This window comes from Juglans regia, chromosome 12, assembly GCF_001411555.2.
Source record: "Juglans regia cultivar Chandler chromosome 12, Walnut 2.0, whole genome shotgun sequence".
Taxonomy (NCBI): Eukaryota; Viridiplantae; Streptophyta; class Magnoliopsida; order Fagales; family Juglandaceae; genus Juglans; species Juglans regia.
The window spans coordinates 297646-310123 of NC_049912.1; the positions used below are offsets into that span (position 1 = coordinate 297646).

The 12478-nt window shown below is 34.6% G+C and overlaps 1 protein-coding gene across 1 annotated transcript; it reads left to right on the forward strand.

Annotated features, from left to right (window-relative positions):
- Nucleotides 1-5724: 5724 nt before the first annotated feature.
- Nucleotides 5725-6415, forward strand: LOC109003541 (glutathione S-transferase T3-like). The gene is made up of 2 exons (XM_018981713.2): nt 5725-5853; nt 5936-6415. The coding sequence occupies exons 1-2, from the start codon at nt 5725-5727 to the stop codon at nt 6413-6415; spliced, it is 609 nt and encodes a 202-aa protein (XP_018837258.2).
- Nucleotides 6416-12478: the final 6063 nt, after the last annotated feature.

Below are 12478 nucleotides of genomic sequence, written 5' to 3' on the forward strand. Positions count from 1 at the left end.
GTCCGCACCCAAAGCACACACCTGAGATGCTATTAAAACAATAACTTGTGGAGTGCAAGCATTAATAAAATGCCCATTCTTCTGTATATCTTCCTCATGTGGGACTTCTTTCAAAGTCCATTTAGATCAAACTTATATATACACAGATAATAGTGAATTCTATTATTTTTCAAAATAATTGCATTGCGCTTATGCACTCCACGACTGTACGTAGCATTACTCTTTTGAAGAGATAAATGATATTTGCAGCCGTGGAGTGCGTAAGTGTCGCGTAATTTCTTTGAAAAAAGTGAATAAATACGGAACACACATGAAAAAATTAATTTTTTAATAGTGGACCCTAATTTTTTTTCAAAACGATTGTACGACACTTACACACTCCACGACTGTATGTAGCATTACTCATAGTTTTATAGCAACCACAAAGGATCTTTTTTATCCTTCTTTTGGGGTGAATTTGAAGGCTTGAGAAAAGAAAATGGGCTTCATGGAGCAAATTTGTGGACCTACAAAGAATGGGGGTTTGGGGTTGAGAAATTTAAATGATCTACTTAAAGCCCTTAACTGTAAATTGGCATGACTAATTATTCTTTTAAAAGTCCATATGGGCATCATTCATGCATAAAAAAGTATGAAAGCAGCAAGTGATCATTCTGATCTTAAGATCACGCCATATCTTTCCTCTCTATGGAAATCGATTAGTAAACACCTTCCTTTTGTTCTAATTGAATGCTTTTGGAAGATTAAAGAAGGAGTTGTAAGTTTTTGGTTCGAGAATTGAAGTGGGAGTGGACCCTTTCAAGCAATGGTTTTGAGTATGGGGGTTCTTCCATGGTGCAAGCACTCTTGAACTTTTCATTTGCTTTGAAGCTTAGTTTAGGTCAAAGAGTATGGGAGCACTCTTTAGATGGACATTTTTCATTACTATCTGCCTTCCAGATCTCAAGAAGGATATCATCTCAGTTCCATTTAGCCAAGATAATGTGGAATGCTATAATTCCTCCTACGATTTCACTTTTTGGACGAAATTTACATTTTGGAGCAGTGCGTGTAGACATCAAATAGTAGAGATTGTGGTATTCCCAATGCTTGTGATATATAAATTTAATTCGGATTACCTTAAGCGTAGCGAAATCTCCATAATCTTGGATCTTTCCTCATCTTACAGCTCACATCAAATTGTTGTGATGGCATCTCTACGTTGCTTTGGAGGTTATCGGAGTCTCCCAAAATGATTACACACTTCAAGATCAAGAGTTTAGATGCGGTGGTTATTTAACTTCCTTAGAAATTAATTAACTGTAGTGGTGGATAGTTAATTTACTGCTCGTAACTTCCTCACCCATGTAGATACTATATGGGTCATGGGGTACTCATTTATTAACATCTCCCACTTGTCCACAATGGGTGCAATGCCCATTAACAATCTCCTCTTGGTCTCTCAATCATTTATCTCTCATAAAGAAAATGAAGTATGTGACTTGACGAGAAGGCAAAGGGTATAAGTACTATGTTAAATCACCATCTTACTAACATAGTATCACTCATAACATCTCGTCTATACCATCTTGCTAGTCGAAATATTTTGTAGGATCACCTCACATCGCACAACAACACTTCAAATGTAGTGAAATCAAATTTGGGATCCTTGGAATATACCAAAGATGTCATACTTTATTGGCTTTATCTGTAAGTGCATTAACCTCTAGGTGTTAAAGAAATCTGCTCAACTATACAAACTCTTGTATAGCTGCTGAACAAACAATGTACTCTAACTCCATTGTGGACAAAACAATGCATGATTGTTTCTTGCTACAACAAGAAACAACTCCCCCATTAAGCATAAATATGTAACCTATTGTGAATTTATGCTCATCTTCATCACTAGCCCAATCAGCATCCCTATAACTCTTCAACCTCATGTCTCCACCCTGATAGCAAAGAAAGATATATGTTGTCTCACGAAAGTATTGAAAAATCCTCTTAACTGCTTGACAATGAATAGTTCCTAGGTTACTCGGATAACGACTAACTAATCTGATTGCAAAGCAAATGTCAAGTCATGTACACAACATAGCGTATATTAGATTTCCAAATGCCCTTACATAAGAAAATCTGGTAATCTATTTCTTTTCCTCATCATTATTGGGGCAATGTTCTAGACTGAATATATAATCCTTCTCGATTAGAGTCTTTGCGTGTTTGAAGTTGTGCTTAGGGAATTGTTCTAGAATCTTCTTAATGTAAGTCTCTTAGAAACTTAGTCATAGATCGATCCATTAAAGTTTTAACTCCAAAAACATAATTTGCTTCACCTGTGTCATTCATCTCAAAAGTAGAGGATAACCACTCTTTTGTGACAATAATTATCTCTATATCATTTTCAGTCAATAAGATAGCATCCATGTACGAAGATAAGATTATATAGCTCTTCCTCATATGTTTAACATACACACAATGGTGTTCTTCCAGCATGTCAAAATCAATTGAAGTAATGGCCTCATGAAATCTAGTTTAAGGTCATAAATGGAACGTTTTAGCTTGCATACTTTGTGCTTTTATTCCTCGACCTCAAAACCAACAAATTGATCCATATAGATGTCCTCGTCTAGCTCTCTATTAAGAAATACAGTTTTCACATCTATTTGAAAAGTTCTAAAACTAAATATGCAATTATAGCTAGAATGAGGTAAACGGAAACAAATCTCACCACAAGAGAATGTTTATTCATAATCTATACCCTCTCCTTGGGTATAGCCCTTTGCCATGAGACAGAGTCTATACTAGTCAATTGATCTATCTGCCAGACGCTTAGTTTTTAAAACTCATTTGTTTCCAATAGATTTGCACACAACTGGAAGATCAGCTAACTCCAAACTTGCTTCTTCACCAAAGAGCACATTTCATCTCTTATGGAAACTAGCCATTTACCTGAAGAAAAATGCTATTATGCTCCCTAATTTATACCATTCACTTTGCCTCTTGATGTGGCACTACAATGCAGTGCTACGTGACTAATTAAAAAGCTCAAACATAAAATGATAGAGAGAATCTAGTGTTTTAGTCTTCCACTTTTTATATTTTCGAGTGCTATTTTAATTTGAATATATCATTTTTTAATTATTTCAATAAGCCACGTGGCAACACATTGTGGTGCCATGTCAATGAAGGCAAAGTGAATGATATAAATTAGGGGGTATAGTGGCATTAATCTTATCTGAAGCAAGGTTTTTCCATAAGAAGCAGGCTCATCAAGGTCATACGGAGCACACATGAAAGATTTTATTTCAATCTCAAAACGACGATGAGGAATGGTTTCACGTACGCTTTTTCCTAAATGAGACTCTTGTGAGTCACTTTCTAGTGGTACACTCCTATTAGGAGGCAAGTAACTCACACTATTTTTTGCGGATGTGATAATTTTCCTCATTCGCCAAAAGATGATGTAACTTCGTTGAGTTTTTACAACTCAAAAAATTCAAGATCTTTCTTTGTTTCACCAATATTGAGAAAATCATTCTCAATAAATGTTATATCACACAACTCTATTTTCATCATTCCTCTATTAGGATTGTCCCATACTTTACGTTTCTATTTGAGCTCTTTGAATATCTTAGGAAGATATGCTTACTTGCTCTAGTGCCAAGTTTTCCATATTTATGGGAAGTTGTGTGAACATAACCCGTAGAACTGCAATGTCGCAAATGTTACAAATTTGGTTTTATGTCATTTCATAATTCATATGGGTTTGAGAGAACAAACTTAGAAGACATACGATTCAAAATGTAGGTTGAAACGAAATGATCATCCCTTCAAATAATATTAGCAAGTTAACTTTAGTTATCATTGATCGAACAATTTTTAATAAGTTACTATTTCTCATTTCCATTACATCATTTTGTTATGGTATGCCAGGAAATGTCAATTATCTGTGTATCCCCATATCCCCCACATAGTCCCCGAAACTCTTTGGACAAGTCCTCATGACCCCAATCAGTTTACAGAACTTTTAAATTTCTTTCTATCTAATTCTCAACCTCAGCTACAAAGCACTTGGACCAGTCCAATACTTCAAAGCGATGGTAGAGCAGATAAATATTACTGAAATGTGAGTAGCCAACTATAAATGTGAAAAAATAAGAGGCCGACATGGTGTATCTTCATATTCATAGGTCCGCAAATGTCAGAATGGACTAACTCCTAAGAGCATTCACATTGGCTTCTTCAAATCACATTTCATCTCTAAATTTAAATAACTTTATTAATAGTTGACCCATATTGAATTAGCCAAACACTTTTCATCCTAAATATTAGCTATAGTAATTTTATCTTTTTCTTCAAAGATGAAAAGCACTATTTCATCTCCAAATACATTGTTTATTAATATCTCGTCGCTCTCTCCCGCGCCTCCCTTTCTCTTTCTTCTTCATCTTCCTTTCCCGCATTTCGTCTTCCCTTCTTCATTCTCTTCGTCCCTCTCTCGCGTCTCTTCCTTGATTTTGTTGATGTTTGTGATTCGAAACCCTAACTTTGATTCTAGCCCTGATTTCTCCGAAAGTTGGTTTGATTTTGTTGAAGTTTGGGTTTGAGTTTGTTGATGTTTGGGTTTGAAGTCGAAGGTCTCGGGTAGTTTCTTCAAACGATTGCCTCTGTTGATGTTCTCAGATTTCTGGGATTTTACCTCAGATTGCCTCTGTTTGGGTTCTATGAGGATTGATGTATAGTCCGGGTCACTTTTTCTCAGATTTCTGGAGTTTTACCTCAGAAATTAAAGGGGTTGTTTATAATTTCTGTTTTGTTCCATGAGCATCTAAGACCAAGCCAATAAATCGTGGTTCTTGTTTGGATGTCCCTGACATATAGAGTTGCTTGCATGTCAATGTTTGGTCATTAATGCACTCTGAATTATTGGAGCTTCTGATTTTGGAATTAGATTTGCCATAGTCCATATTGGCAAGAAACCAGGATGAGAATAATCGATGACTATCAAATGCATTGTATGTTTCTGGAACTTAATTAACTTGATAAAGGTCAAAGCTTTAGTTTTTATATCAGATTGTTCTGTTTGCTTGCTGTCCTTGCACGCACGGTCAAATTAATTCTTTCCCGCACCTCATTGTCCTTTAGGAAATGTATAGTATGCATGCCTATGGAAACTGCTATGAAAAAGATCTTCATCTCTTCTCCTAAGCAGTAAAGAATTAGTATTATAAATTTTATTGTTGAGTAGCCGTCATGCGTTTATTATGTGTACCTTTATGCATGTGGGGATGAGAGGCATAAGTTTGTATTGAGTTAATACGAATCTAAATTCGATGTTTTAGGTTTTTGTAAGTTTTGAAACTTTTGTGTGAATACTTTAAGCAGTGTTTATGATTCTAGCCCTGATTTTTTACAGTTATACTTGAATCAATGATGGACACCACATTTGATGAAGATCCCTTCTTTACCACTCTATTGCAAAGTGGTGACCAAGGGAGATCCACAATCGTAATGACTAGTACCTATAATAATGTTGGATTCCAAGCAACACTATTGGAAAGTGAAAAAAGGCCACCTAGTAAGAAAACACAATGAGGTGTGTCTTTCACCGTAGAGGAGCACAATCTCCTCGTGTCGGTTTGGCTCAATATTAGCATGGATGCTATACGGGGGATGGATCAAAAATATTCTCAAATGTGGGAGAGAATTAACAATTATTATAATGAACATAAAAATACTAGCATGGCAAATCGTTCTGGGGGGTCATTGACCAATCGATGGTCGGTGATCCAAAAATGCACAAATAAATTTTGTGCTGCTGTGGCTCAAGTAGAATCTTTGCATCCAAGTGGTGCGACAGAGCAGGATAAGGTATGAGTTTCTAACTAAATTTCATTTTAAATCTTCTTGCTGAAATTCTATTATAACATTCTTGTTACATTCGCATATTTAGATTGAAAGAACTAAAATCATGTATAGAGAAACTGAGAAGGCCACATACAACATGGAACATTGTTGGTGTCTATTGAGACACCAACCAAAATGGCAACAACACGTGTCCATGTTGTCTACGAGAAGGAAACCACCTGGAAAACGCCATGCTATGGCGGAGTCGACTCCATTAGGAGACGACGCGATAGATGACAACGTAGAGGTCTTTTTGGAGAGACCTCCAGGTAAGAAGGCTGAGAAAGAAAGGGAGAGAAAAATGAAGGCTGCAGAATCATATGATTCAGAATTTGTTGAGGCCTTAAATTGCATGACAAATGATAGAGTTGTCTTTATGTCTGAAAGAATGCAAGTGGCCAATAAATTGGATGCTGATAGGGCTCAATTACTAGCGGAGAAAAAAAGGAGAAATGATACGGAGAATAGGAAGATCGATATGGAGATAATGAAAATGGATCTTGCTGGCATGAATGGAATGCAATGAGAGTATTTCTTCAATCTTCAAAAAGAGGTTTTTGAGAAATCCAGAAAACGATTTTCATCTCCATCTCTATCTTCATCTTTTGAAGATGTGTAGCCTTTTGTTGGTGAAACATTTTGGAGTTGTTTTGTATATTGTGGTTGTAGCCCATGATTATTTTGTGGTTTTTTGTTATTTTGGATCACAAATATGGGTGTGATGTTTATAGTTTTATATGTTGATTACCACCTTATTCATTACTCTTATTTTTCACTAGTTGGTGATGATGTTTGTGAGAATTGGCTTGGTTGCATTGAAGATCGATGTAATTATTTTGATAATATTGATATTGTGTGATGAAATTTTGTTTATTGGATTATGAAAATGAAAATGAATATGATTGTTAGAGATTATAGGAGGTTATAAAAATAGAATTAATTATAAAATAAAAATTAATTATAAAAATAAAAAAATAAAAAATAATAATATTTTATTATTATAGAGAATAATATGACTAATCCAATGTAGACTTTAAGTTTTGAATGGTTAGCTAAAAGTGAAAAAGTTACATATTTTTCAAAATTTGAAGAATAAAATAACCAATCCAATGCCAATGCTCTAATGATAAGATGCCCTAAAAGCCTTTTTAAAAGGTTTTCTACATGCTTTCTTAGCTAAACATGGCTCACACACAGATTAGCTTACATTAGCAAGAGACCCCAGTAGGCTTTCGCTAGATAGTCGAGCCATTTTATATTTTCCTATATAGCATTGTCTAGAATGTCATTTCAATGAATGAGAAACAACATCATTATCATTTGAAGCCATATAAAAGAAAATGAGGAATTATTGTGCAACATAAAGAAACCATCCAAAAGAAAAATATGTCCTTACAAAACCTTATACAAATGAAATTCCAACCGAGAGCCATCAAAATGAAAAATAAAACCAAGTTTCAACATAATAATAACTAAAAGTAGATTACATCGAACACCAGGTGCATAAAGTACATCATGACAAAGTAACAAATGCCCTAGACACATCTTGAGTTGGTAGGCGCCAACTCCAATCGCTTTCTCTTGAGTTTCATTGCCGAATATAACATAATGCCTGTCAACTGGTATTTTTCAATAATCTACGAACCCAATTCTATCTCGAGCTACATGTTTGGTTACTCTTGTGTCTACAATTCATCCTTGGATTGAGTGAGCAATAAAAATATGTTAACAAACACAAGTAATGAGATACTTATGTTTAGTGGATACCTTCTTTGCCTCAGTACACTCACAAGCAAAGTGTTTCACTTTTTCACAGTTATAATACTTCAGTTTGGACTTGTCCTTCCCAGTGTGATTGCCTCTGTGGCGATTTGATATCTTCTCATCTCGTGGCCCAAGACTATTTGCCACTCCAGCAGATCTCCCATGTTGCTTACGCTTAGGCCTGAATGTCTCGAACTTTCAAACTTAGGCAATAGGAAGAGTACTATGGTGTGCCTTTATGCGCTAAGAAAAAGTCCTAATATCCTCATTGTGTGTTAAAATGAACTTCATTTATATCCATGTTGACTCGAGAAGAGATCGTGTCATAGTGGTAACTTGCTATTCAACAGTAAGATTATTGCTTGTAGCCTTTAGATCCTGAATCAAGACGGACATCGACTTTAATTGCTTAGTCATAGTATGTGTAGGCTCCGTAACATACTGCTCAAACCTTAAAGTAGGAGCACAAAACCTAGTAGCTTATGTCCCCCATAGCCATTTTTCAGCTAATTCCATATATCTTGGCAATTGGGCAGTTCTCAAACTTCCCAATAAGATTATTGTGCATGCTGCAAAGCGCTACAAAGCATGGTAAAATGCATGCACTGATCTTTCTTACCCCAAACCTAATAGGCTTCCATATCACAATGGTGTTGGGAAGTATTCATTTCCTCATGTTGTATCACAAGGTAGGATAGATTTTCTAGAATCTCTTGTTCATTAAACAAATTTTGAATTTTCTTATGCCACGTATCATAGTTGGTCTCATCTAGTGTCTCTCCTTTAGTAAAGTTAACATCTATGTTCTTAGTAGTCATTATAAGCATTCATTGTGCAAGATTGACATTAGCACACATATAATTTTATTTCAAATCTAATTAGATCTACATAGTGAGATCATAAATTTCACAACAAACTAGCAATAATCTCCCATTATATAAGTTAAAATATCATATCTAATTAATTTTGAATAAAATTTATAGGGGAGTTTTAAAAGTTCATAACCCATGCACATATGGTCCATTTATCATGTATGATAAATCCATAATTCCTTGATCACATTGCGCATAGACTCCACTTGAAGCTTCATTGGTGGTTTGATGCATCGTGTTAAGATGATCTTAAAATATATCGATAGACGTGAAACACGTCCCTTTACTTGGCCACAATAATAAAATTACATTTTCAATATTACACTTCTAAAGAAAATTCTATTACAAATCATCTAGAAAAGTAAATAAATAAATAGGGAGGTCACGTCATCAATATACTTATAAGCTACATTATATCCATCCACATAAAAATAAGTCCATACATTACAGATGAGCACAAAAATTACCAATGTCAACTCTATCTATTTACAAAAAATACTAATAAATTTAAACATCCAATCATAATGGTATGCATTATGATTCAATGGACAAATCATGTTTGCTTAATGTTATGATCTACTGTGTCGTGATGCATGGTTACTTAATCATGTTTCTTTTTTAGCTCTTGTTATTATTTAATATGATTAATATATATAATATTTATTTTGACGATATTATACTTATTGAAAAATACGTTAGCCACAATAGTAAACTCATAAATTGATATGACTTGATGTAATAAGTCCGAATATATTATAAAATCTAGTAGATCTAAATTAAGTATCACATGAAATCATGACAATTTGTGAGTTTATTTTTATATAATCTTTTTGTCATTGTATCGATCACTCCTCTTATTACTTTTGCTGAATTATTCATATGATTTGGATTGATGAATTCATTATTAATATACATTGGTTTAATTATTGCTGGATATTTGATTATGCATTTGTTCAAAGACAGTCAACAAATTAATCTAGATTCCTTCTGATTAATGTTAAATATGTTGATAGAATCAACGCCCAATTAGCTCAACCTTAATCACTTAGTAACAATTTTTAATAGCCTTGTGCCAGTACTGTATTAATTATATTAATTTGTATTTTTATTTTTTTATTTTTCTTTAAATAAGACCAGGTTGTTACGGATAACCGATTAAATAACCGGATCCGTAATCGGGTCCATACCGGATCCAGATTGATCTTACACGCCCGGGTCCAATCTAGGCGGATAACCTCCCGAATTTACCTGGATTTTCGAGTTCTGGACTGGACCAAAAAAAGAATCTGGCCCAGTTGCACACCCCTAGAAATTCCCACAAGCCTTGATCTTTGCTCGTTTTACAATCCATGTCAAACTATTGCGATTGCACCTCCAAGTTACTTAGAAGGCTACCAGAGTCTCCCAAAATAATTATACACTTCAAGATCAAAAGTTTAAGATGGTTACTTTAGAAAATTGTGTAAAGAATGGAAAGGCCTTTGTACATTCACTCACTTTCTGCACACACAAAATTAACGTACGTAAGACTCTTATTTAATGAGTCTCCTGATGGGGTGGTTAATTAACTTTCCTAGAAGTTAATTAATTACTTGTAACTTCTCCACCCATGCAGACACTACATGGATCATGGGGTGCCCATTTACTGATTGTTTCAAAATTCTATTGCTACAAGCTTGATCACAAAGTTGAATCAATTGATCACTTATTCTCAGAATGTGGCTATTTTTTTTTTTTTTTCTATCTTTGGTTTCTCTTCATTGTTGCATCTTCCCAAGAAGCATAGATTATTAGGATGGTGGTTGGCATTAAGGAAAAAAGACCAACTAAGAATCCTTGCATCTATATTCTTGTGCTCATTTTGTGGGGGATTTGGAAAGCTAGAAATGATCATTATAGTAATGGAAAAGAACCGATGGCTTCTGCAATAATTCACAGAGTTTCCCTGTAATGCCTCGGTCCTGGAGGTCCGGAGAGTTAGATCTTATCACTTAATACCAACTCCAATATCACAACTATAAAATCTAAAAAAATCCATAAAATATTAATTCATGTACTCAACCCAAAAATACATGTTCCTTCATAGGGACAACAAAGAAATTCTCAATAAAATAAATTACAAATTCTCAAAGATTCGAAAATATCTGTAACTTATCATATCAAAATAAACGAAAATAATCAATTTACTAACTATGACTCTCAAATAAGTACTTGTACCCTCGGTCACTTATTACTCTACGAACATCAACCTTTCTAACACTGCCTACTCTTGCTCTCCAGCAGAACCATCAAGATTATCTGAAAAATATTTGGAGATAAGGGATGAGTTATCAACAACTCAGTAAGCAGAGAACATATACTAGTATGCAAACATGAGTATTTACAGAATTCAGAACGCAGAACAAAACATTTTTTACTTTCAGAATGCATAGTCAAAACATGTTATCAAAAATATCAGAGCAAAAGTTCAAAAATATTCATAATCAAAATTCGTTTGGCATAACATAACTGAACATCTTCATTTTATGTTATCATATCGGAACAGAGACCATATTTAACCCTCATGGTAGGGTTGTGCAAACCCCAGCGACCAGTCGAGCAGAAACGGAATGTGAATCTTCTTCTTATTATTCTCGGAGTCCCAAGTGTGTACAGAAAACCACTTTGCTTCCAAAGTGGTTGCCCTGGAAACAGAAAAATTGGTACCAACCCGAACAGAGGCCACGATTTTACACCCCTGATAAGATCAGAACGGAATAGAAACAGAAATAGAATGTCATGCCAGAGGTTTTCAGAAATTACATCATATCATATCCGAGTACAGAACATCTTCAGAACATAACAGAATTATATCACAAAATATAATTTATCTACAAAATTTCATATTCACTCTCTTTTGCACAGTTCAGAACAAAATGCCAAAATAGCTCATGTATGCACCAGTCATACCAGAAAATACTTTATTCTTATACAGAATTTCATAAGTAATGCAAAACAAATAATTGAGGTTATTTCAAATTTCTTTTCATAACAATGCATGCATGTTTTTCATAAAATCAACCTCAGATCATTTTATTTTATGCAAAGTCTAGTATAAGAACCCTGCTTACTTGGACTTCTTAACTTTTTATAATTTTTCCACAACAGTACTGAATAAAAATCAATCGTCACCTATAAAATAGTCACTTACTCCTATAAATTTTCAATCGAACATGTATATCAATGCTTAAACCTGAAATACTACGTAACCTATTATTCCTTAAAAACAATCTACAACTCTTATAACCCAAAAATATAATCACTTCCCAAATTTCCTCGATATCAATTAACACTTTCGACTTATACATTAATTCCAAAATATTTCTATAAAAATATAATTTTTGTACCAATAAAAGAAAATACTTACAAATTTTCTGAAAACCCGTTGAGGCCCATGGTACAATTCACGTCCAAAAATAAAAAATATGCTTTGGCTTAAGACTCAAGGGTAAAATCATAATAGCCTAGATATAATCTTCCCTAACTTTACGTAAAGAGCAAAACACCTTTATAAGCTTTATATATACGCAGGGAAACATTTTTTACTGGAACCAGATATGCATGCAACGGAAAACTCACTAAAACTATAACTTAAACCAACTAAACACTAATGGCATTAATGGGATCCACTAAAATTGAAACTTGTTTTTAAGTTTGACAAAAAAGGAGGCAATGACGAGGCTCACCAAGAGGGAAGGAGGTCGCAGCAGAGCTGGGTTGTGGTGGACGGTGGTTGTCCCGATGGTGTAGCATGAGCGAGAGCGGAGGTTTCCGTAGAGGTTGAGGCGAGGTGGAGGGCTAGCGACGACATTGGCTGTAGTGACTAGAGAAGGTTCAGTGGATCATGGAAGAAGATTCACACTCTGTTTTGGGTGAAAGAAAATAGCGAGTGATGGAGGTTGTCTTCCGTTGTG